Source organism: Alexandromys fortis, unplaced genomic scaffold (genome assembly GCF_014885135.2).
Source record: "Alexandromys fortis isolate MF-2015 unplaced genomic scaffold, M_Fortis_MF-2015_v1.1 scaffold_246, whole genome shotgun sequence".
Lineage (NCBI taxonomy): Eukaryota > Metazoa > Chordata > Mammalia > Rodentia > Cricetidae > Alexandromys > Alexandromys fortis.
This window is the reverse complement of record NW_026068131.1, coordinates 421,817-449,459: the sequence shown is the minus strand read 5'-3', so window position 1 is coordinate 449,459 and position 27,643 is coordinate 421,817. Positions and strand designations below refer to the sequence as shown.

General features: G+C 38.9%; 1 protein-coding gene across 17 annotated transcripts in view; it reads right to left on the bottom strand.

Moving 5' to 3' along the window:
- Heph (hephaestin) overlaps positions 1–27,643 on the bottom strand; it is an 84,363-nt gene that overhangs the window by 44,030 nt on the left and 12,690 nt on the right. For all 17 annotated transcript variants that reach the window (XM_050126033.1, XM_050126048.1, XM_050126045.1 and 14 more), the window contains 8 exons: positions 27,193–27,375; positions 25,728–25,982; positions 23,807–23,975; positions 14,817–14,953; positions 13,218–13,349; positions 2,423–2,634; positions 1,330–1,480; positions 875–1,087 (listed from right to left, as the gene is read on the bottom strand). In XM_050126033.1, the coding sequence (XP_049981990.1) occupies positions 875–1,087; positions 1,330–1,480; positions 2,423–2,634; positions 13,218–13,349; positions 14,817–14,953; positions 23,807–23,975; positions 25,728–25,982; positions 27,193–27,375 (1,452 nt within the window). The remainder of the gene's footprint in view (positions 1–874; positions 1,088–1,329; positions 1,481–2,422; positions 2,635–13,217; positions 13,350–14,816; positions 14,954–23,806; positions 23,976–25,727; positions 25,983–27,192; positions 27,376–27,643) is intronic.

Below are 27,643 nucleotides of genomic sequence, written 5' to 3'. Positions count from 1 at the left end.
AGGGAGGGAGGGAGGGAGGGAGGGAGGGAGGGAGGGAGGGAGGGAGGGAGGAAGGGAGGGAGGAAGCAAAATTGATTCTGTACAGATAAGGGACAAAGTGATTAACAGGTCGGTAAAAGATCCTTCCAAAGTTTTGATTTCTCATCTAAAATGAAACCAAGTGAAGTAGATTGCTCATGCCATGTTGTAGGTAGTAACAAAAAGCAGAGACTCGATTCCAGAACTTGAGATTTCCTGTCCCTCCTCTTCATACCCAAACAATGACTTCGTTTCACATTGTTTACACTTCTGTTTCTTATTAGAGCCCGAAAGAGTTCCTCAAATCTTAGTTATAGCTAAGGCATGTAGCTGAACAAACAAAGCTTTCTCTAGTCATTCGTCTTTATTACAAATACGTTTGACTTAACACAGACAGACATACAGAGATAGACACACACACACACACACACACACACAAATAGGAGAGCTCGCAGAAACCTTCACAGAATAGCGGAGTTGAAAACACATGAACATTCCATTGACTTCCTGAACATAAGTACTCTATTATAATCTGTCTCTATATAGCCAAAGAGCTGTGTGCCAAGAGCTGTCACATCAACGCTGCCCTGAAGCTGAGCAATGCCTGAACTTCCCTCCTCTTAGAACAGAGCTTTCTCAGCCTGCTACTCACTCTGCAAATGAAGAAAACATCAATTAATCAGAACATGGACCATACATTGAAGAGATAAAAGTGTTTTGAAAATCTCCCAAGCCTCCTGACCACATCACCCTTTTCTTCCTACTACCCCTTCCTCCTTCCATGTCACCCCTTGTCACTCTTGACCCCCTACTTAACAATGCCCGTGCTTCTTGTGCCTGCTACCGAAGCACTTACCAGGATTATCAGGCTGCATGACAGCCATCACAAAGGCGTGGGGAAAGAGCATGGCTGCACTTTTCCTCATGCCCTGAAGCTGGATAGTGTTGCCCTCGAACATGACCCCATGTACATCAGTCTCTGTGCCCAGGCCAAGCAGGTGCCAGGCCACTGTATCACCCTTGCACATGTCCAGTCTGGGCAGGTTAGAGAAGAGAAACCCATTGATAGCTGGAAAACAAAATCACAGACAAAATAAAGAGATATGATCAGACTACTCAAATCATGGTCAGCAGCATAGCAGCCCTGTATTATGATTTCCCATAGCTTGAAATACCTCAGTCTAGCTTTTCCCTTGTACAAATATTATCAATGAAATGAGTATTTTTAGGAATTGGTTATGAGTATGGTTCAAGTTGCATGTTTTCTTGGGACCCCAAAGTTATAGTCAAAGGCAACACCATTCCCCTTACCATGCATTCGATTGGAATCTTGGAAGCCCTCAACATCCTCTGAGAGCAGTCGGGTATCCAACATACCAGCTGCTTGATTGGCATCGCTGTACCAACTGTTGTTCTCATCAAACACGGTGAAGAGGAGAAAAAATTCTTTATCCATTCCTTTCTGTAGTCCCATTGGAAAGAAATAGAGGGAGGAATGACAATGGATTCAGCAGCTGAGTACTGCGTAGTTGTAGACCCAAGGCTTCCTGATTCTTTCTCATCTCTTTCTTTGCAGATTCAGAGCCAGGCCCATATCTCATGCTCAGAGCTGCAGCTGTTGCTAGGCAGGTTTTCCTCGGGAAGACTTCAAATTGTCGAGGAGATAAGGTCAGAGTAAGGGAAGAAGACTAGAGGCAAACCATGTAGGAAAGGAAGCAGGGAAGAAGCACAGGCTGTGGATTAAGGAATCCTAGCACAGGATGTGACCAAAGATAGCTTGAAGTCACCTGCGGAGAGGATTGAGGAGACAGTTGCTAGGAAAGCACAGAAGGTCTATGAAGGGAAATTAGAAAACGGTTTAAAAAATTAGAAGTGCATTAACACCATTTATTATTGTTAAAGCTGATATTTACTGGGTGCATACTATATGCCAGACACTGCAGTAAGCATTTGATGTGTATTAATTGTATGACTTTTCCAAGAAATCAAAGATAACTTCAGCTGTTAACCCTTTCTTTACAGATGAAGTTAAATTAAAGAGACTTTAAGTAACTAGGCCAAAGTTACACAGAAATGATGGGATAGGCCAAAAATGCCAAACAAATATTAAAACAAGTATATGGGTTACAATTTTATGGGTCACTGAGGTAGGAGGGGGAATAATAATTGGGATATATAGAAAAAGTAAGAATCAAAAGCTAAGAAAGATGTGTGTTTGCATACAAAATAGTATATTTACTTAAGAACCGGTGGTCACCACCTATTAATTTTTGATACAATTGCTTGGTTTATCTTTTCTTTATTCTTTTACCTCCAGGATCCAACCCCATTCTTGATACACACCTGGAAACACAGTTTTAGTTCTTTCCAGCCAATCTTCCTACCCCAGACTCCCCAGAAATACCTGCTTGCCATCTGCACCCAAGGCGCCAGCCTTGCAAACCAGCAAAGGGCCCACCAGGCCAGAATTTGTATCTCTTATGGGATCTGCAGCAGAGAAGTACATCCAGGTAAGGCAGGCAGGATCCTGAGCAGCTGGCCCAGCATGGGGAGGAACTGTCCACTTGTATGTAACTTTCTCAAAGGGCTTGGCTACCAAGCCAGGATGAGCTGTACCTGCAGGGAAGCATGACTAGAGTAAGGACCAACAGCTCCAAGATTATTAACTACAATGACATTTTAAGGCAACAATGATGGCAGAACCATGCAATAATGGATACTGCAGTGCCTGAGTGCAAACTCATGGCCTTTTTCATGCTAGACAAGAGAGTTCTACCACTGAACCACAGCCCACCTTAAGGCTGTATTCTCACAAATGGACACACAACATGTTCAAGCAATGCACAGAACTGTAGTTTTTTTTATTTTTAACATATTAGTAATCAAAGACATATAAATGGATGCATTTAAATCATTTTGACCTATCAAATTGGCAAATATTTTATAAATTTCAATCAGTGTAATGAAAATGGTCCAAATGGTATCTAGCTCTTTCTCTCACCGATAGAGTTTAAATGTAGACAGAAATAACCCTTTTTGAAAATAATACTGGCAAAAATGCAAAAACTTTAAGATCCTTCATGAATAGAAATAAAGATTCGCAGTAATTACTGTAAAAATATTAACATAAAGCAATCAAATAAATGCAAATGAAAACAACGAGTTGCATTGATGTTACTTGTTAGACTCTTATTTCGAAAAAAAGTAAAAAGATGGTTCCGATGCAGGTGAGGCTGAAAAGAAAGCGACCTGATGGAGGTGGGTCTTGTAATAATAAAGAAACTGCCTCGGCCCTCATAGGACAGAAAATTAGGTAGGTGGAGTAGACAGAAGAGAATGCTGGGAAAAAGAAGCTTAGTGAGTGAGTCGCCATGATGCTCCCACTCCAGACAGACGCAGGTTAAGATCCTCTCTGGTAAGCCAGCTCGTGGGCTACACAGAATATTAGAAATGGGTTAGAACAATATGTAAGAGCTAGCCAATAAGAAGCTGGAACTAGCCGGGCCAGGCAGTGTTTGAAAGAATACAGTTTCTGTGTAATTATTTCTGGGTATAAGCTAGCCATGCGGGCGGCCGGGTGCCGGGGACGCAGCCCTGCCGCTCCTAATTTCAACAGCGACCTCTCAGTACTGTTGATGCAACTACAAGTTAATCAGACTGCAAATCTGTCCGGAGAACAATATGGAAGCAATCGACAAAACTTTCAACACACATGTCCTCTGACAAACTAATTTTACATCTTAAAAAAATACATCCTGAAGGAGTAATCATTAAAATCCTACAAAAGTCCACTGGGAGCAGGGCTTGTAGTAAAGGGATAAAATCTGATGTGCTATGAATTTATTTGTTCTTATTCCCTTGTCATTTCTAATTCCTTAAATTTCAGAAACAGGCAACTTTAAAGAATGGCATAAGTGATGTGAAAGAAAAGGAGGCTTGAGAAAAGAGAGGGGGTGTAGAAGAAGTGTCATATGGGTAAATATGATGAGAACATATTGCATACATGTGAAACTACCATTATGAAAGTCAGTGATTACAATAAAAAAACAAAAGAGCGTTTAAAAACGACACAATTATGAGCTTAGCATCTAGACCCAATGTCTATCAAATTTTGCCATCTTTAATTTGTCTACGTCTACTGAGGAGTATAGCTCAGTGGCAGAACATTTGCTTAGCATGTGTGTGGTCCTAAGTTTTATCCTCAGTGACCATAAGGCGGTAAAAGTCCTCTATTTGTGCATATTGTACATCTGCATACATACATGCGGGTTTTAAGTTGTTTGTTTTCTTTTGCTGAGTCATTCACAAATAAAATTTAAACCACCATGACCTTATACTTAAAATAGATCAGTAAGAATCCCCTATGAAAGGGCTGGACGGGTGACTCAACAGTTAAAGAGCATATACTGCTCTTGCAGCAAACCTGAGTTTGGTTCCCAGGACACATTCTGCTAGCTCACAACTCACACCAGCTTCAGGGGATTGAACATCTCCAGCCTCCAAGAGCATCTGAATTTATGTGCATATACACAAACGTACATATTCATAATTAAAAATAATAAAAATTGAACTTACTACCAGGGCCCCTGTAGCTACATCATGTACTATGGACCTAAGTGGCTAACACTGCTCTTCCTAAATACCTCCTCCAATCACATCACCAATCCTAAGGATGATTGCCAGGTCCAGCTACCTTCCCTCAGCCTGAATGTATCCCTTCCTCTGGTACTCACCAGATCCCAGCTCAATTCCCAGGAAAGATCCTCCAGTTATCAAAACTGACCTGGAGTCCCAAAGCCATGCCAACTCTCTAATTAGAACCTCTACTTGCGCTTTGAGGCCTTTAAACCCAGGACAAATCTATACTGCCAAAGGAAACTTCCTCAAGACTTCTTAACCAAGCACTGATTGAGGATGTAGTCCCAAATACCAGTTAAACAGAGGAAATCAACATTCCAATGCTAATATGACTTAACTTTCTCTAGAACACTGTAAAACCCTCTGCTGAAAAAAGAAAAGTATGTTGAACAAAAACAAAAAAAAAATAATTAGCAAAGTAACACCAGATGTGCAAATCCTAATGCAGAAATAGTAACAAGACACAAAAGAGCAAAATAAAGTGCTATCTCCAAAACACAAATCCCACAGCAATATCCCCTATTGAAAATAAATGGAGACACGTTTGGACAACAAAATCCAAAAGAAATGATTGTCACATTGGCAAACAATCCAAAGAAGACAAAGGCAAAGAAGTACTTGAAATAATTAAGTCAATCCAGGACATGAAAATAAAGTTTACATTTGTAAGAAAAGACAAACTTAAAAGATTCTGGAAATGAAAAATTCAAAAAGTTAATTAAAAGTGTAGGTGGAAAGCCTCATGAACAAATTGTATCATTCCACAAACAGTAAGGGATAGCAGACAAAGCAGAGGAATTGGATCATTTAGTAAAGGTCAATGGAAAAAAATTAATACATATAAATGGGACACAAAACAGCTTTGGGACACCATGACCTAGCCTTCAAATATGAGCACAGAAGGAGAAAAATACCACAGTGAAGGCATAGAAAGCATCTTTAGTAAAATCATAGAATAAAACTCCCAACCAAGAGAAAAAAAATGTCCATACAGGCACAAAAGGTCTAAAGAGCAATGGCGAGACACATTATATCTAAAACATTAAAAATAGAGGATAAAGGAAAGGTATGGAAAGATACAAAAGAGGAAAGTCAAGTCACATTCAAAGGCAGGTTTATAAGAACAACAATTAATATTTAAAGAAAAACCTCTAAAGTCAGAAAGGCCTAGAAAGATGACTCCAAGACGTGAGAGGTCATAATAATCAATACAGACTATTATACCCCCAAAAAACTATTAAAATTATAAACCTTGCCTCTAAAAAGAAACCAAAAAAAATTAAAGAAACTAAATTTCCATAATAAAAAAAACTAAATGTGAACTATCCCTTTACACTGCTTGAATATATGTCACTGTGATTGGTTTACTAAAAAAAAAAAAAAAAGCTGGTTGGCCAATAGCTGGACAGGATAAGATTAGGCAGTAGAACCAGACTAAGGACACTGGGAAGAACGGAAGAGTCAAGGAAGTTGCCAGCCAGATATGGAGAAGGAACCGGAGGTGCAAGATGAAAGAGCGGCAATGCCACATGGCAGAGCATAAATGAATATAAATGTGCTAATTTAAGTTTTAAGAGCTAGTTAGTAATAAGGTGGAGCTACCGATTAAACATTTACAATTAATATTAAGTCTCTGCATTTACTTTGGAGCGGGAGGTCCTGAGAAAAACTCTGCCTTCAACTACAGGAATATATGACTAGAAAGCCAGCTCTTCAGAGGATACTAGAAGAATTATTTCAACTTGGAGAGAAGAATAAACACAACCAAGAGGTCACAAGAAACAAATAAGCAATGTTAGGACAAGCAACCAAAAGAGATTTAAGAAAATACTACCAAATTGACAAAATGACAAGAATTAACACACACATTCAATAATTCAATAATAACTGAAGGTTATTGATATTGATTCTATAATAAAGATACAGACTAAAAATAACGTTATTAGAATAGAGGATCCACATTTTTGTTGCCTTCATAAAATGCACCTCACCTTGAAAGACAGACACCTCCTTAAGTAAAAGGGGTTAAAAAATCATGTTAAAAAATACATTCCAAACAAATGAATGAAAAACAGGCAGATGTAGCTTTTTTTTTTTTTTTTTTTTTTTGATTTTTGAGACAGGGTTTCTCCGTAGCTTTTGGTTCCTGTCCTGGAACTAGCTCTTGTATACCAGGCTGGCCTCAAACTCACAGAGATCCACCTGCCTCTGCCTCCCAAGTGTTGGGATTAAAGGTGTGTGCCACCACCGCCCAGCTAGATGTAACTATTCTTATATATGAAAAAAAAAATTAGTCAGAGGCTTAAGGAGGATATTTTATGACCCTTAAAAAAAACGCTACCAACAGGTAATTACAATCATGGACATAAACACATCAAACATACTGGTACCTGATTTCATAAAGGAATCATCACAGTAGAGTGACAATGGTTGACATCAATACCTGACTCTTACCAATGCACAGATCAACCAGAAATAAACTAAACAGAGATAAGTTGGAACTAAATTACATAAAAAAAATAAATAAAATGGATCTGACAGAAATCCACAAAAACATTCCATCTAGAAATCAAAGAATAAGTGTTCTTCTCAGTAGCCTATGGAATTTTCTCCATAATAGACGACATACTAGGACTCAAAGCAAGGCTCAACAAATATTAGAAAACTGAAACCACATCCTTCATTCTACCTAACCACAATAAAATAGAACTTGATATCAGCAGCCAAAAAAAATGACAGGAAGTATAAAAATTCATAGAAACCAAACAACACACAACTGAATAATAACTGAGTCAAGGATGAAGTCAATTCATTACGAAAATTTTTTAAATTCCTGTAAAAGTTTAGAGATATGGGCCAGAGGTTATGTGTACTTGCTGTTCTTCCAGAGGACCTGGATTTGCTTCCTAGAACCCACATGGCAGCTCACAACTGCCCACAGCCATATATACATACATACACACCAGGCATGCATATGGTTTACATGCATATATACAGGTAAAACACTCAGACGCATAAAATTAAAAATAGATGAATCTTTAAAAATAAACTTTAAAAAACTTCCTAAAATTGAATAAAAATAAAAAGACAAGCTTTCAAATCTATGGGACACAACGAAGGCAATGCTAAGAGGAAAGTTTATATCCACCATATAGGAAAACTCTAATAAATGCATAAATTTATAGATGCATATGTCCTGGAATATTTAAATATTCTGCCAGAAATCTCCTATACCTGATAAACACATTCAACAAATTAGTAGACTAGAAAACTAATAACAGACAAAAACCACTATGTTGTAGGAGGCTGTTAGTTCGTTCCTGGATGCTCAGCCCCAAATAATCACACAGAAATTACATTATTTGCAATACTGTTTGGCCAATAGCTTAAATGTATTGCTAGCTAGCTTGTACATCTAGAATTAACCCATTTACATTATTTTAAAATTTACCATGAGGTTCGTGGCCTACAGGCAAGGTTCCAGCTGTCAGCTGGCATCTTTCCCCTCCAGCAGCTACATGGCATCTCCCTCGCTCTGCCTACTCTCTATATATAGCTCTTCCAGCCTGGCTATATTCTGTTAAGCCATTGGCCAAAAGCAGCTTCTTTATTAACCAATAAAAGCAATGCATATACAGAAGGACTTCCCACACCACCAGTAGACACCATATAAATAAAGAAAAATCATACCAAGAAAGAAATCAGGGAAATAATTTTTTCACAAATGCCTCAAAACATAAGAAAAATATTTTGTACTAAATCTAACAAAGGATTTGAAAGACTTGTGCAATGAAACTTTAAGACTTAGAAATAGAACATTGAATAAGATACCAGAAGATAGAAAGACACCCCCCATTATGTATGGACTGATAGCATTAATACTGTGAAAACGGTCATCTTACCAAAAGCAGTATACAGATCCAATGAAACTGCCATCAGAATTCCAATACAATTCTTCACGGTAATTGAAAAGCAATCTTAAATTTCATATGGAATCACAAATGACCTAGGTTACACAGTCCAGATTCACAAACACAATCGAAGACAATGAAAGGACAGCTAAAAGTATTACTAGCCCAGATTCCAAGTTGTGTTAGAGAGCTATAATAATTAAACACCATAATAATGACAATAATAGAGACATTTTTCAGTGGAGTAGAACTGAGGGGCTCCAGATAAGCCCACACTCTGGCATCCATCTGACTTTTGAAAAAGTGCTAACTAGTAAATATTGGAGAAAAGACAGCATCTTCAGCAAGTGGTGCTGGTCAAACTGGATAGTAACATATAGAATGAAATGAGATCCTTATTTCTCACCCTGTATAAAACTCAACTCCAAATGGATCTAGGACCTGAACAGAAGACCAGATAACCTGAATCTGACAGAAGTGAATGTGGCAAATAGCCTCGAACCCGTTGGCACAAGAAAGGACATTCTGAACAGGACACTGAGAGCACAGGCAGTAAGACCAAAAATTCACGAAGCTGAAAAGTTTCTGTGCAGCAAATAATACCATCATTCAGGCAGAGTTTCAGCCTACAGAATTGGAAAAGCTCTTTACCAGGTATTTATCTCGTGGAAGACAATGAATATATATATTCTGATCTGATCATCAATCGAAACAGTCTACTTAAATATGAGGTATAGAACTAGGCTGTTCTCAAACAATGAAACCCAAATGGCTGAGAAATACTTAAAAATGTTCAACATCCTTAGCCATCAGGAAAATTCAAATTAAAATTATCTGAGACTTTTTCTTACCCCAATCAGAATGACAAAAATTAAGAAAAGAAAATGACAACACATGCTGGTAAGGATGTAGAGAAGGGGAAACATTTATTTTTTGTTGGTGGGAGTGTAAACTGGTACAGCTACTATGGAAATCAGTATAGAGATTCTTCAAAAACTATACAGAGAGCCTCCACATGATCCAGTTACACCACTCTTGGGCATATCCCTAAAGGATTCTGTGTCCTACCATAGAGATACCTGCACATCCATTTTCATAGCTAGAAAATAGAGACATATTAGATGTCCATCAACTGATGAATGGATAATGAAAAACAGTACATTCATATCATGTAATATTCAAACTGTTTAGAAAAAATGAAATTTTCATGTAAACAGAGTGATAAATAATCCTTCTGAGTTAGGTAACTCAGGCCCAGAAAGACATTGTTTTCTGCCATTTGTGAATGTTAGCTTTGACTCTTTGGACATGTGTGTTTCATTTGGAATACCCATAGAAGTGAGGAACTCAGCACGGTACCTTGGGAGTGAGCAGGTTTCAAGAGAGGGGAAATAGAATACAGTAATATTAAAGGGAATACTGATACAAGAAGTGTTAAATAGGAAAGAAAAAGACATGGCAGCACAGAGGATGGAGTAGAAACACTAACATAAGAGACATTTTGAAAAAGTCATATGGGAAACCTATCTAAAATATATTCATGCACCATCAATAAAGAATTTAAATGGAGTTAACCCATAGAAGCAAAGCATGTCCACAGGTCAACAAATAAGTTCAATGACAGGAATGGGTTATCTATTTTGGAGATGTTGATAAGTAAAGTCCCACTGACCCCTAAATACTAAAGGCTCTTGCCAATGCTTTTCGTTACTCTCCAGAACTAGATAACAAAGCTCTGTTGCTGAATTCACCATACACTTGAGTCATAGATCATGGAGAAATCAAGCTGATATGCCTGGAAATTTCCCAACTACTGGTTAGCTGTCATAATGTTAGATGGTGATAAGAATGTCAGAGGAAGAAAAAAGGAACCAACCTCACCTAGCTGTGAACCCTATGAACTACACCAATGGTCCCCCTGGCAAGACATACCACTTGCACAATAGTGTTGTGGGAGTAATCAGCAATTTTGTGATTGGATTAGATTTAAGGCCTGCCCCACAAGTTGAACGCTGTACCTAGAACTATTACTGGGGCCAGGATCCTGTAGATAGACAAGTTATAAGCCCTAAGGGAGAACCTATTACTATCTTTCTATAAAATTATCATAATATGAAACTCACTGCTTATGATTGGTATATTTTTCTGTGAAGAGATTAGTGTATCTCTCAGCCTTCCTCAGAGAAACTTCTTTCTGCAGTAGATAGTGACTAACACAGTAACTCACAACTGCACAACTGACCAAGGTATAACGAAAAAGAGACTGGATATTCCTCAGCCCGAAACAGAACATTAACATTTAAGGCTCAGAATTAATTATAGAAAGGGAACAGAAATATTCTAAGAGGCAGAGGAGGAGCCTACAAGAAAACTGTTTTCTGAACACAGCAGCGTAGCTATACAAGCAAATTCATAGCAGTTGAGAGAGCATGTGATGTGAGAGTCCCCTCTGTGTGCTGTGATTACCATTAATGAATAAAGAAACTGCCTTGGCCTGTTGATAGGGCAGAACGTAAGAATTCTTAGAACTTAGGAGGGAGGACTGGATTGAATGTTGGGAGAAAGAAGGGTGGAGTCAGAGGAATGCCTTGGAGCCAGCAGAGACAGATGCTGGGAATTTTACCTGGTAAGCCACTGCCATATGGTGATACACAAATTAGTAGAAATAAGTTAAATTAATATAAGAGCTAGCCAATAAGAAGGTAGAGCTAATGGGTCAAGCAGTGATTTAATTAATATGGTGTCCATGTGATTATTTCAGGTGTAAGCTAGCCTGGTGGCCAGGAAGAACAAGCAGCCCTTCCCCCAACAAGCAAGTACGAAACTTTATATTCTCAAGCCAAACAAAATTCCATCTTGGAGAATGGAGTTGAATACAAAGTTCTCCACCTAGCTAAGGAGCTATTGGCTTCTTGGGGAGGGAGATGCCATTTTCTTAAAGTGTGCAGCCCTTGATGGGTTGAAGATCTTCCATTGTAGGCCCACATCCAAGAATATATGTGCAGCAAAACTGGAATTATTTTTTTTTAAGATACTAAGTTGAGTTGGTAAGGAAGTGGGGATGGATCTGGGAGTAATGGATGGAGGGTGCATATTATCAAAATACATTTTATGACCCTCAAAGAGCTAATAAAAATGAGGACAAAAGAAATCTTATAAATTTCCTAGCCCGGCGGTGGTGGTGCACGCCTTTAATCCCAGCACTCAGGAGGCAGAGGCAGGCGGATCTCTGTGAGTTCGAGACCAGCCTGGTCTACAAGAGCTAGTTCCAGGACAGGAACCAAAAAGCTACGGAGGAACCCTGTCTCGAAAATCAAAAAAAAAATTTCTTTTGTGTTAACAGAACACTATTATCACAGCTAAGAAATTTCCTAATATCATTCAAGGACTACTCTGGTCCAAACTTCTTAAGTTATCCCCAAAGTTTCCACTTTGTTTCATTATTACAAATTTTCTTGTGAAAGAATTTTTGCTAGGTAGCACAGGTTAGCCTAGAACTAAGTAGTAGCCCAGGTTGGCTTCACCCTTCCTGGCAATCCTCTTCTGCTTCCCAACTGCTGTGATCATAACCATGAGCCACCATATCAAGCTTGTTGTGCTTTTTTGAGAGAGGTTCTTGTTTCATAGCTGGAAACATCCTGACAGCCTTTGAAGTACTGGTACTACGTTTTCGTCCTCATAGCTGAATTTTGAATGTTTCTTCAAACTGTTTTTATATCAAGGATCAGTAGAAGTTTGCAGAAGTTTGCATTTGGTTTTTACCTATATAACTCTGTCCCCTTCTTCACAATATTGGCTTCGTAAAAGAACACGTCCTGAATGCCTTATGGAAAGTTCTTTTATATTTGTTTACAATTTTGACATTTATGTGTCCAGTGCTTTTGACATGTTCATCTCAGAATGAGCACATGAAAATATCATCAGAGTAAATAAGAAGTTAGTTTCAGAGTAGTAATCTCAGTTGTAGGACTCTGTCATGAGATGTAACACCCTCCAAACAATAAAGCTAGGATATACACATTTATATGTTACTATTTAAATAACCACAATATTTACAACTACTGATAAAGTTATATGCCTAAGCAATAGAAGATAAAGAAACAAACTGTCAAAGAGTGTTACATGGTCATTAATGTTATGATTGTAGACAGATACAGTGCAGACAATAGTAGAATGAAAAACTGTTCAAATCCTATCATCCCATTTCTTAAGTATACATTATAATTACAGAAAATATTAAAAGGCCTATAAAATGCTCGTGACAGTTTGTATATGAATGATGATTGCTTTATAATTTTTTATACTTATGCTTTCCAATAGTTCATGATGTGTATACTTTGTAACAAGAATACATTTAAGTATATTTTTACTTTGTTCCTGAGACTACAACTCTGACTTTGCCCATGTGGAACATAAATTCTATCTCTAAGCTATACGTGTGCCTGAAAATACAAGACTGTATTGCCAGGAATCATTTCTAAAAATACCTTTTAAAAAGTTTTTTATTATTAATGGGGTGGTCTCCGCTTTACTGTTCCATCATTCATGCGTTCGTATGACCACAGACTTTGTTCTTTCTCCCAATTCTTTGTTTATTTTTATATCTAGAGCCACATGCAGCCTACATTGTCAGAAACTCTTCTAGCTCACCATCATTGTACACGGTCCCCTCATAGTCTTTCTCATAAAAGACACCGTGGGGCTGCATGCTGAATGGCTTTGACGCACGGTTGTAGAAGACTACCTGGATGGTATCACCTACTTCAGCCCTTATCACTGGTCCTGGAAAAATAAGAAAATAGAGACCATGAGAATGAAAACAAAGGTGAAGGGTGGAAACAAAAGGGTAGGGAGAAAAAAAAAAACATGTAATGGAATAAACACAAGACAGAGAATGTTTCCCTTTAAAATAATCTATTTTAAGCATCATGGTATTTATAATAATAAAAGCACTATTAAATCTATTATCTCTGGTGATTCTCACATATTACTCTAAGGTATAATAGGAGGGCTTATTACCTCCATTTTACAGATGAAATCATTGCAGGGAAGAAGCGTTAACCTATAAAAATTCAAATAGCAATTACAGAGCCAGAACTTAAGGTCATGGCTTTGTTCTACACTACAGTCAGATCCAATTTGATTAGTCCTGAATTTATTCTCTGTTCTCCCGTATTTCCTAGGAGGTTCCATCTAAGGTCTGAGCTCACCAATATCTTAACCAAATTCTAAGCAAAGAGAATACAGACCTGAAAGTAGGTAGTCTAGGCCAAACTTCTGGACTTCTGTGTGCTTTGCTATTCATTATCACTTCCAACCTGCCTGGGGTCACTTTCAAGAATATCAAACAATAGCCTGACTGTTTAAACTGACTCTATTCCAAGGTTAAACCTTCTAGCTTGGTTTTCTAGCTCAATTTCCACACAGTTTTCATAACTGAACAGCTGGGTATATATACAGAAAACTGGCCAAAGAAACTCCTTCACACACACCAATACCTCTCTTCTCTAGGGATGACATTTTCTCCTTACAGTTCCCAGTCCAACCAATGTAGCGCCCATTTTTCCTTTTCAATCCAGAATCAACTGCACACAAATGTCCCTGGAATACTATATTGTTTCAAATTTTTTCCCACCCAATCTCTTTCATTTCTTGGTTCCATGAAGTGATTAAATCACATCTGACCTTCATATACTGTATTAATTCTGTGCTTTGGACCACCTAGATAGAGTCTCAACGATCATACAGCAAGTATAGTTCTTTATTGATAATAATAACGAAAATGTCTCTATGTAGTGATAGAGTTTTCTGGCTCTAGACTCTCAGGATTCTGGATAGTCCTACTACCTTTATATAGTTCCTCAAGAATACCTCTACAGAGGCAATTCACAGAGTATAATCTGTACCACAGTGGTAATAGAGGATGTTACCAAAATATTTTATTGCTGAAAGTTTGAGAAATGATATATAATTTTCATTTCCATCTTGAACATCTGTCATAAACAAAAATAATGTAATGTTGCAGAAGTCTCACAGAAAAAAAATTCTATTTCACTATGATTAAAACATATTGTTTTTTAAATGTACTCAAATATGGGACACGTTTTACAAACAATTATATCTTGGGACTCAACTTGGGAGATATTTTTCCACAGTCTTCACCTGTGTCACCACCAGGCTCATGCTATAAGTTCTCCTCACTTCTTCTTGCCTCAGTTCATGAAGTCTTAAGAGTTAAAGATTCCTCACCCAATATTCCAAGATGTGTTTCTTCCTCTTGATGTACCCTTTCCTGGAATGTGTCATCTTGGAAGGCTTCATATCGAACTTTCCAGTAAGTACCTCCGATTCGGCTAGAGCTCTTCTGGAAGTACTTATCTGGGCCACTGACATGTAAGAGGAGAAATGTTATATTATGAACTCAGTGAGTATCAAATAGACTCCCAGCTCATCTTTAAGCACACAAACTTCTAGATCCTCTTGAACCACCTAGATAAATTCAGAGCAGTAAGGACACCTTTTCTGGTGACAGCACTATTAAGTGGTATACAGCTTCTGCTCGAACGTTTCCAAAGACAAAGACCTTATTTTCTGAGAAATTACTATAGTATATAATAATTGGACTTGTTATTTATAAGAAAGGTGAACTGTGACTGATGGAGGAAGGTCATTGGTTAATTATAATAAAGAAACTGCTTGGCCTCATAGGTTAAAACGTAGGTGGGAGGAGTAAACAGAACAGAATGCTGGAAGGAAGAGGAAGTGAGCTCAGATGCCGCTGCTGCTGCTGCTCCCCGGAGCAGACGCAATGAACTCCGACCCAGGATGGACGTATGCTAGAATCTTCCCAATAAGCACACCTTGGGGTGTTACACACATTATTAGAAATGGGCTAGTCCAGGTGCGAGAGTTAGCCGAGAAGAGGCTAGATATAATGGGCCAAACAGTGTTTAAAAGAATACAGTTTGTGTCTTGTTATTTCGGGTAAAGGTAGCCAGTGGTGGGAGCTAGGTGGCGGAATGCAGCCCCGCAGCTCCTACAATATGTGGATGCTTCTAAGTTCTATATCCTGAGACTGGTTCAGTTCTCCAGAGTTACACAGACTGCATCTGTTCTTTTACTTTCCTTAATCTTTCTTTTATGTTCACTTTTTCCCCTTTGGAGTCCACTGATTATCAAGAAAACCTAAGAAATGCAACAAAAGAGAAAGTCAATGTCCAAAGTCTAAGAGCCCAGGGCTGCTGAGACCATATGACATTTTACTGCCAGCATTACATGGGCTGCAGAAATTATGATCTTCACAGGGCATAGCTGCTGGCCTGTTGGGAACCCAGCCGAAAGGTGAGAGTGGGGCAAAGAGGTGGCGCTAACTGCTGCATCGTTGCATGATGACCATATCGCACAGGTTGGCTTCCTTCAGAATCACTTTTTTCAGAGAGGGTAGTCATGAGAACAAAGCTGAAGGGAGCATGGCTGACCAAGAATCTACAAAGAAGACTTGGGTATTACTGTTCATATGTTGTTAAGCTTCCGCCACCACCTCCCACAATCAGCTAGCCAAACTTGGATATTCATGGTCAACTCTGACGCCCTGACTAGTTTAGAAGAGTTCACTATGCCCTGTTTTTTTTTTTTTTTTCTGTTTGCGTCACTGGAAGACTGATATTCAGCACTGAGGCATATGAGAGGATATTCTGCTCCCCAGTTTCTGAGGATTCAGTAGAGTTTCTGAGGATTATCTCGGGCTTCCCAAAGTCCAGTACCAATAGTCTTCTACATCCAATTTTACTTGGCACCTCCTCTCCAGACAGTCTCCGGAAAGTGGGCACTGGATGGTTCCTGATAACTTTTATTCCTTTGGTAATTTCTGAGGTCACCATTTTTACATGATAAGTGGATTTTGTTTCAGAGCTGCAGCAGATGATCTAGGCTGAAATGCTGGTTCCTTTCTCCTCCACACAGGTGGACTCTCTGGTGCTGCCCCAGGGGAATAGCCACAGCAACAATGACCATTTACTGGTCTCTTTAGGGAGCATGACCACTTGCTCCACAGTTCCATGTCTGTGTTTCTTGACATTTTTAAAGAGATCATCCACTAGCTCATTGGATCTTTTCTTCCTAGGAGGTCCAAAAGCTTGTTATCTGCTTCTGCCTGAACATCTAGCAAAGAACCCCTGTGGTCCTTATCTTGTCATGAATGAAGTCTCTGAAAATGTCACCCTATTATCACCTATTATCACCGGAACTTGTGCCTCTGGACACCTAACCTTGGTTTGCCAGAAATATAGTCAAAATGTCCTTAGATCCTAAATGCTTTAGAAAAAAAAACCTCACTAACATAATCTCCAAGTCCTAGGCAGGCAGACAGGGGGAAAGAGCAGCAGAACCTAGCCTTCTCAGAACCAGAGACCCTCAAGAACTTCCCTATGCCCCCATGGATCCTGCCCTCATGAAGCCATCTTTACCCCACATATACTCCAAATTTCTCTAGACAAATGAAGGGACTGTCTCTTAATGGGACACATATTATTAGGAAATTGCCACATGTTCTTTAAGCTCATTGAAAAACTTGGCTGCGGAGGTGGGGTTTGCCCCTCCCCTTTCTGACCCAAGCAGGTTTTTCTTAAAAGTATCTTCTAAGACCACTTATCCAGGGACAAGTTGGTCTCCAAACTTGTGAGAAAGTTCAATGAGAACAGCAAAACATGACAGGATTGAAAATACCATGCCCTTGAGAACAGAAGGAGAGCAAATTGTTAGAGTCAAAACGTCGTGTCCTTGAATGTAGCTAGGAGACAAATTATTCCCAAGTACCTTCCTAAAGCAAAAGATTCGGCTACTGCTTATCCTATGATATTAAAATATAACATGATATAAAAACTGGGAGCAACTAATTCAAGGTCTCGCTGAAGAGACCTTGATCTGGGACCCTCTTTACTGGTCAGAGGCTCCATCTGACTGTTTTGGTTGCTAGGGTTTACCCAGTCAGTTTCTGTTGGATGGTATATATGTCTGATCTGATGCTCCACCATCTTTCTTCTGCTTATGGTTTGTTACTCTTTTATTCTTAGTTGGTGTGTGCTGAACAAGAGCCATTCATTCAAAACCAAATGCACAACTACCATGGACCATTCTCCATATAGAGCACTCTCACTAGGCACTAGGCAGATGTGAAACAACCTGGAAATCTGGTTGTTTGTTTATTTGTTTGTTTGTTTTTAAAAAACCAACTGCTATTTAAAGAAAGGAATGCTATCAAACTCTGTGGACAAAATTATTATTTCTCTAATAGCCAAACCAGATGAAGGCATGAACACACACAAAAAATATATAGTAGAGAGCAATCTCATTGATAAGCATAGATGCCATATTCCTTAACACATACAAATGAAATTCATGAATATATCAAATATGTCATTACCATGATCAACTTGACTTTATTCCAAGGATGCAGTGATGCTTCAATATATGCAAATTAACACATAAAAATCCCTAGTTTACCTATACACCAACAGTAAATATGCCAAAAAAAGAAATCAAGAAAGCAATCCTGTCCAAAATTGCCTCCAAAATTACTTAGAAATAAATGTAACCAAGAAAGAAGAACAACTTCTACAATGGAAACTTTTAAACAGTCAACGAAGAAACTGAACAGGACTTTAGAAGATGGAAAGAAATCACATATTCATGAAAAGGAGGAATGAGTACTAGGAAAATGGTTATGCTACCAAGGACAACTTAAAGATTCAATGGAGTGGTCATCAAAATTTTGTCACCTGCACAGATACAGAAAAAAAAATCTTAAAATTCCTTTGAAAGTATGAATGATCCTAGATCCATCAAAGCAAGGCTCAACACATACACACTCACACAATAATACTAGAGGTATTCACCATAACTGATTGCAAGTTACAATACAAGCCTATAGTAATAACAATAATTTCAAAACATGAATTTGAAAGCACAGGGACAGGTATGAGGGAGGATTTACTGGGAGGAAAAGGAAGGGAAAGGAGGTGATTATATTATAATTTCAAAAGGTAAAAACAAATTTAAAATAACCATCCAATCATAAAATAAACTGCAACAAATACTGGCGTGTAGATAAATGGAGCAGAGTCAAAAACGCTCATAGAAGCCCACCCACTCAGTTACAGCACCCTGAATTTTAACAAAGTTGTCACAACTACATGCTGTAGAAAAGACAGACTTTTCAACAAATAGTGCTAGCAAAATTGGAGGTTCACATGTAGAGGTTTGAAATTAGATTTCTATTTCTCACCCTGCACAAAAATCAACTCCAAACGGATCAAAGATCTTAATGGAAGACCTGAATTGCTGAACTGCTAGAGGGTAAAGAAAGGAAAATAATAAAGCTGGGTAGCCACAGATAATGGCTTTCTGAGGACCGGAGTAATTCAGAAAATAAGGCTGACACTGAGAAATGAAAACACATGAAATTAAACAGAAAAATTTGGTGCAGCAATAGAAACAGATAACCAAGTGAAGATAAACCCTGCATGATGGGAGAGTCTTTGCTAGCGGATGTTTGACAGAGAGTAATATCTATAATAAACTCCAAACTCCCATAAAACACTGAAATGTCAGGCAGCTCCATCAATAAGTGAGGTAATACGATGAAGAGACAAGTTCTTTTTTTTAAAAAAAAAAAAACTCTTTTGTATGTGTTGTGTTGTATGTGCATACAAGGCTTGCATATAAGTATGTAAGCGCATTGCCCATGTGTGTACATGAAAAGTCCAGAGGAGGAGAGTGTCTTCCTCTCTTGTTCTCTCACCTTACTGCCTTGAGATAGTATCTCGCTTGCCCCTTTAGTAGGCTGGATGGCTTTTGGGATCCACCTGTCTCTACTCCCCATTGTTGGGCTTTATAAGCATGGGTATCTATGTCCAGCTTTTCATGAAGGTGACAGGGATTCAAACTCAAGTCCTCATGTTTTCAGAGCAAACCCTGTTCCCAGTTGAGCCATCTACCCAAAACCTGAACAAACAGTCCTTAAAAGACGAATACAAATGGCCAATATACACATATAAAAGATACGCTTGTCAATCATCTCAGAAATATAATTCAAAACTACACTGAATATCCATCTTATCTCTGGTAGAATATCAGTCATCAAGACAAGAAATAACAATAAATGTTGACTCGGGTGTGGACACAAGGAAACTTTTAAACACTGTAGGTTGGAATGTAAACCAGTCAAGTCAATATGGAAATCAATATGGAGGATTCTCACAAAAAAAAAAAAAAAGAAAAAGAAAGGAAGGAAGGAAGGAAGGAAGGAAGGAAGGAAGGAAGGAAGGAAGGAAGGAAACATCATCACATAGAAATAGATCTGTCATATAGCCCAGGCGCACCATGGCTGGGTATTTACACAAAGGACTATAAATCAGCATATCACAGAGATACTTGCTCATCAGTGTGTACTGAAGCATTAGACACAATAGCTAAGCTATGGAACCTACTTATGTGCCCAACAACACAGAAATTGATAAGAAAATATGCTTTGTATGGAATTTTTACAGCCATAATACAGAATAAAGTTATGCTAATTGCAGAAAAATTTATTCAACCAGAGATAATCATATTAATCAAATTAAGCTACTTAAACAAAATATATATCATATATTTTCTATCATCTGTGGTTCCTAGATTTTATAGTCACTTAAAATTACATGCATATGTCAGAAACGTAGAATCAGGAATAAATGGAATTAATTGATAACAGAAATAAATGATAATAACAGGAGGTGGAAGTCTGAGAAGAGGGAGGTTGAGGAAGAACAAGGTTGGAGTCATGTACCTAACATACAGTATATATATATATGATATATATAGTATATATATGATATATACTATATATATGATATATATATGCAGGTATATATATATCTGTAAGGAAAAATCAAAATGTAAAAGAAAGGCCACTGCTATTACTGATAATATGTTCTATAAATTTATACTGTGATTCCTTCTGATATTTATTTTCCAATAAACAAGCCAAAACATTCAGAATGAGCTAATCTGACTTTCTAATTAGCAACTATTCAACGCCTTACTGCCTGAGGTGCCACAGGAAAAGGGAGTATCAGTCTAACAGGCAGCCAGATTCTACTTGTAGCAGCACCAACTACGGCTGCCTTGAGAAACAAAGATTACAATTGCTTGATTGTCTTGGCTCCTGGAGGTACCATTCTAGCCAAAACTGTCTGAAGTAGTTCGTGCCAGACTTTTTGCAATCAGATGTCTTGATAAAACATTTCCACCTTATTCAAATGGGGAACCCTTTCCATGGGGCGGGGCAGTACTATGACTGATCTAAACCACAGCCTAACTGACTGGGATTGTTGTAAAAATGAATGGTTGAGATTGACAAATCAAATTACTATGATTTGATCCGAATAACCCTTCTCAAACTAGAGAATCAGGCAGCCTAGGCTTACTCAGAAAGGCAGCTAGAAGACACTATACTGTGCTTTCTCGCCTACTGGAGCATTGGCTCCATTAAACCTTGCTCTCAAGTGGTCTTTTTGCCTATTCTTTTCTTGTATGGTCTGAACTAACGTGAAGAGCTGGTAGTGGCAGTAGTCTAAACAAACAAGTTTGTATTCCTTGAGATAAACATTGATACCATAGACCCCATGCTAACCCATGTACTGTCTGGTTGTTTGGTAGTTGAACAAGTTCTTGCCTTCAACAGTAACTTGATCTCAGATTAATGATTGACAGCTGAAGAACCTACACGGTACAGCTTGAATGCAATACCATCCAGTGCTGCCTGTGAGCACTGTACAGACACAGCATTGCCCAGGACCACCTTTACTTCCAATATTGCTTCTGATCTGTTACTGAGTCCCTGTAGACCATCCCAGCATGTGTTTCCTAGCCCCAGGCTTCCAAATACAAACTGTTGCTGCTTTCATCGCTGCTTGATAGCTGAAGAAGAACTGGCAGGCTTGAAGGCAGTACAGAAGTTGGTGCCGTATTTCTAGGCAGAGTTCCAAATAGAACTGCTTGCAAACAGTACCTAGTTTAGGAGCCCAGGGCCAGAATTCCCAGTACCGAGCACTAAGAAATGCCATTTGAGAGCTGAAGAAATGGCATATGTGGAGGCCTCACATCTGCACAGCAGCAGCAGCAGGACTCAAAGGCCTGAACCCACACAGCAGTGGCAATATAACAGCTGCAGAATATCTGCCAATTCCCATAGGTTCCTATAAATCAGCAAGGATTCTGCTTTCAGTGATGAGATCCTCGTCCCTAAATGATCTAAACCATGACCCATGTCCAGTTTCTGAACAACACTGACTCCCAAGCATCAGCAGGTGCCCCAGGCACATCATGACTCCAGCATATATAGATTGACAGCCCAAGTTTTTGCAGAGAACAATGACAGCTGAAGAACTTAATGAATGGTTTGAAAGTAGCCAGTTCAGAAAGAAGACGGGGAGTGAAAGCAGAAAGACTGCAAGAGCAGGCTGAAAAGAGCCAGAAGAAAAACTCTTTAGTCCCTGGTTACCAATAGAGCTCCAACGAGCTCCTAAATCTTCAGGGTCAAGGGCTTCGGATTCCAGACTAAGAAACATAAATTTAGCTGTTGCCCAAATCCAAGAATCCATATACTCTTGTGCAACTAAGTACCCCATTGTTAAATCCAGCATAAAGACTGCAATATAAGAGGGTGATGTTTCTGTTGCTTCCCTCTGCCTGCTGCCATCACTTGCTGCTGTCAAACACTGGAGAAAAAAAAAAAAACACACCAAAAGATGCTAGAGCCTAGCATTTGAAATTTTCTTGCCTGTCTGTGATTTCTATGCAAGTAGAGTAAAAGAATCCCAAGCTAGCTGCTGCAATTCCCACTCCAGTCAACCCAGTCTAATCTCTACAATACCCCCTTATTTCTATTCTAAATTATCCTCAGGTATTCTGATGTGGGATTTCTCTCTGTATGCTATGAATATGTTATATGACCATTGGTTAATAAAGAAGCTGGGTTGGCCTATGGCAGGGCAGAATATAGGTAGGTGAAAAAACTAAACTGGATACAGAAAGAAAGGAGGCAGAGTCAAGCAGAAGTCATGTAGCAGCCCGAAGAAGAAGGATGCCGGTAAGCTACAACCTTGTGGCGATACACAGATTAATAGAAATGGGTTCATTTAAGATGGAAGAGTTAGCTAGGCATACAACTGAACCATCGACCAAACAGTGTTGTAATTAATATAGCTTTGTGTGATTATTCGGGTCTGGGTAGCCAGGAGATGAAAAAGTAGTCTCCGATTATAATATCCTATCTTTTATTCTCATTTATCAAGAATATCTTTAGATGGATACACAAGTGCATGTTTTCAGACCCCAGATGCATGTAGTCCTAGCTAGTACAGAACCTGAGATGGGATGATCACTTCAGCCCAGGAGTTAAAGGCCAGCCAGAGAAACATAATTAGAACCATCATTATTAAAATAAAATAAAAATCCTTCACTCTAACATGAAAAACCATGAAGTAGGTAAACCTAGATGGAGCTTTTAGATGGTGCTCCAGAAGGCCAGTGTCAGCTTTTAAGGTTTCTCTATATTCAATCCATTTCTTACCGAAAGAATGGTATCCAAGTATCTTCCCATGTCTTGCCCCAGGCATCTACCAAGTCCCACCTCTGGGAAAGAACCTGCCTTGCTGAATGACCCGATAAATTGGAAACTTAAGGTCTGGCAACTGAGTTGAGACCTAACCGTCTGCTCTAACAGTTGTAAATGTGGCTCAAAGGAAAGGAAACTGGAGAAGTTCCTACAAAAAGATGGACGCGGATTCTCCACAAGCAGTCTTTTTGTTCAGATATTTTTCAGGGTGTTTGTTTTTAAATATCCATGCTCAATTGTTTTCTTCAGAACAGGATAACAAAGAGAGGAGCGAGGAGTCAAATGAATGACAAAAATAAATAAAAGTCACATCAGTTAAGGAGGAACTGGTCCCACTGGTCCCTGCTAAACATGGCCACATACTCAGCAGTAACAACCTCAAATTCTATTGAAATATTAATTGAGTATATGATACAACCTTGCAAAAGGCTTCTATGTATTGCAAACGAGAGAACCACAAGAAATTAAATGATAATGGCAATTCTATCTAGGCAATTGTGACCTTCCAAGTAAAGAAAGATTTCAAGAAGGCATATAACAAGTGTTTGGGGAGGAGTGCATACAGGATTCCTCTGTGTCTTACCTTCCTGGCTCTCGCAAACTCTTCCCAGTTCTACCATCACGCCCTCGAGGGCCATAGTCCCATTGAATCTCATGGGCCTCAATGAAGTATTGACGAACTTTGCCTGTGAGTTGCTCCACAGGTGAGTCCATGGAGCAAGAGTCGACCTTATAGAGAGCTTGCATGCCATCTGCAGAAAAGAAAAAAAAAACACACATCTTTTCGTTTCTACTGCTAAGGTTCCTACTCAGAATGGACTTTTCCTTGTTTTGTCTCCTCCAATCCTCTTCTAGTTTCTTAACCTCTATCTCCAAATAAGGCACTTTTCCTGACGCAAGAGCCTGGCAAAAGATCCATGGTGCAGCAACATCATAAAGACTCAAATCAGGAGACCCAAGTTTAAGCCAACTATGCATTGCTATCTATAAGACTTTAGGCTTGCACATATCTTTTATAAATGAAGAGAAGAAGAAAGTCTACCTCGGAGTGTTTCAAGTGATGTGACCACTGGGACTTTGGATTAGAAAAGTAGTTGAACTCATTAAGTGGAGCTTAAGGGGTCATTCTAATAGGAACACGGAGGGCAGTGGTGCTGAGGGTGATTTGAACTGTGGGGGCCTGGCTCAAGAAGTATCAGAGGAGAAGAATATTAGTATATGGTTGAGAGACTATTCCTGTGATATTCTGGCAAAACCGAAAATTGGTGAAGATGTAATTGAAAAAGGGGTTCATGTTCCAGCCCCAGAGAGCAACAGAACTTGGCAGCTTTGGACACATGGTTGTGGCTTTAGAGTCAAGGACAGAAGACAGGGACTATGGAATTTTTCTCCACAACTAAGGAAAGTCACTGCGGTCAGGTGTGATTCAAGGATATCCTTGCATGGCGGCCTAGAGAGGCCATTGTGTGAAGCTGTGAAGATGAAGCCTGAATTGCCTTGGGAACTTCAAGATGCTGAAGATGCCAGAGTTGTGGGATACTTGCTAAGAAGAGCTGCTACCAGGGAGTGGTAAGAGCCTAAGAGAGACAAGTGTGTGGCAGTCCTCAAAGCTGAAAGGAGTTGGAAATCTGAAGAACACTCGATATCGAACATGGAGATGCAGAATTTAAAGTTTGCCCAGCTAGATTTCAGTCTTGCTTTGGTCCAGTGTTTCCTCACTTTGGGAATGGTAATGTATATCCTGTGCCATTATATGTTAGAAGCATGTGATTTGCTTTTTTTCTTTTTATTTTCTAGGCAATTAAAGTTAAGAGATTACCAGAAGTCTCAGAAGAGTTTGCACATTGAACTTTCTCAGGGATAAAACTGTTACAGACTACAGGAACTTTTGAAATTGTAATAAATGCATTTTGCATTATGATATAGTTATATGCCTATGGGGGGGCAGGCAGTGGAGTGTGGTAGTCTGAATAAAAATGGACCTCACAGGCCTGTAGGAAAGTAGCACTATTAGGAAGTATAGCCTTGTTGGAACAGGTGTGACTTAGTTGGAGGGAGTGTGGGGGTCACTAATATTCAATCCGGGCTTTGTGTGACTGTCACTTCCTGCTGCCTGTGGATAGAAATGTAGAACTCTCAGCTACCTCTAGATCACCATGTCTGCCTGCATGCCAACATGTTTCCTACCATGATGATAATGGACTAAACCAAACCTCTGAATTTATGCCAGGCCCCAATTAAATGTTTTCTTTTGTAAAAAGTCACTGTGGTCATGATGTTTCTTCACAGCAATAAAACCCTAACTGAGACAGGATGATTAAACCCAAAAACTGTTTCTAAATTTACCCAGCACATTAATGGCAGAGTCAAGAAAACTGACTTCATTCCAGTTATTTACATCAAGAAGCCTGGAAAACAGATGGCTCCAAGCTAGAAGCCCCACTTCCTACTGACCATTAACTATACTACACGTATTCCAAGGGTGAGGAAATGCTAGACCTTACTTTTCAAGTGGCTGTTCACTTCACAGCTAATTAACCAGGTTCCAGATTTCTGGGGCACCATCTCAGCAGTCACAAAGGTGGCTGGAAAAATGTGAGCAACATCAGTGCGGTGCCCACGGACTGTCAGTAGCTGTCCACGGAAGAAAGCTGTGTGGACATCTATTTCATTGCCCATGCCAAACAGGTGCCAGGCTACTTGTTTCTGCGCACACATGTTCAACTCTGGTAAGTTCCCAAAGACAAACCCATTGATTGCTGCAAAAGAAAATTTCAGAAATTAGGAAAATACAGATAAATGGAAAAAGCCTTACCATCTGACAAAAAGAATAGATAACGTTCAAATGAGATTTTAAAGAGCACACTGCACTGAACATATGCCTTATTTCATTAAAATTTTACAAACGGTTAAAAATAATCATTATTCTAAATCAAAAAATTGAGAAAACCAAGACATAAAAAATTGAAGATACTTCTATGTAAGAACTACAGATCTATTAGGTAAATAAAATCAATATTCTAAATCCAGTGATCTGACAAAGTTCTGTGAGATGTTTTTTCCAAGCCATTCTTTTTTTCTAGCCAGTTTCCTTCTGAAATTTCCACAGTACACTGTTACATTACCTGACTATCATGGCCGCTGTAATCTATTTTTGTCAAACTCAAGATACATTTTAACTACCTAATCCTTCCTTTATATCTCTCCACTAAGATTTCAGCTCCTTTAAGGCTTTGAGTATATCCCCATAACCAAAGTAGCAAATCATTTCCTTCACTAACAAAAACAAAGTCAGGCTATTTCTATTCCTAAAATCAGTTCTCTGTACATTTATTTATCTTTAATCAATATAACTAGTTCCTTTAGAGACATTAGCCAATTATCTATTGAATTCCAGATGTGCTGACCTCTGTGATTTCCCCAAATATGGGGAAACTCAATGGCATAATTTTTGGAGAACTGTATTCATGCTCTCCCCCAATTTTTTTTAAAAAAATAGATATAAGCCAAAAGTAGAATATAAGGAAGATATTTTGAAAGTAGTAGCTTTTCTCCAGAAAATAGATAATTCTGCCATCTTGCATCCTTTTAAAATCAAGGCAATATTAATTACTATATCAGTGGGCAACTCATTTAGGTGACTAAGCATATCATGTATGATTCAGAATCAATAATCCTGTCTATTCTACATTATGAGAAAGATATTTTTAATGGCAAGGGTACAGCCTGCATAACTGGCGAGATCAGATATGAAATTTGAATTTGCCATTTTTGATCCATAATAATATGATCCTCAATATTTTAAAGACAAAAGAAAATCCACATGCCCCTGGTCTTTCCACCTACTCTTGGTCTTGGTGAGTATTAAAAGGACAACATATATGAATGAACCCAACAAATACTAGGCCCAGCAGACATGCTACATAAGATTCTCCATTGTCACAATGCAGCTACTTCCTCCTAGCTCACCATGCATCCTATTGCTTTCTTGAAAGTCTTCATCTTCTTTGTCCACTGAGGTGGGATCAGAACAGTAAGCAGCAATGTTGTCGTCGAGGTACCAGCTAAGGTTCTCATCTATCACGCTGAAGAGGAGGAAGAAATTATGGTCCACATCCTTCCTCTGAGGTGGCGAGTTACCATCCAGGGTTCCTGGGAAAGCATAAGAAATTATCCTTCATAATACGTTACGAGGGGTTCTCATCAGAAGAAAATAAGAAAGGAGGGGAGAGGGGCTGGAGAGATGGCTCAGAGGTTAAGAGCACTGACTGCTCTTCCGGAGGACCTGAGTTCAATTCCCAGCAACCACATGGTGGCTCACAACCATCTGTAATGAGATCTGGTGCCCTCTTCTGGCCTGCAGGCATACATGGAGGCTGAACACTGTATACATAATAAATAAATTAATCTTTAAAAAAAA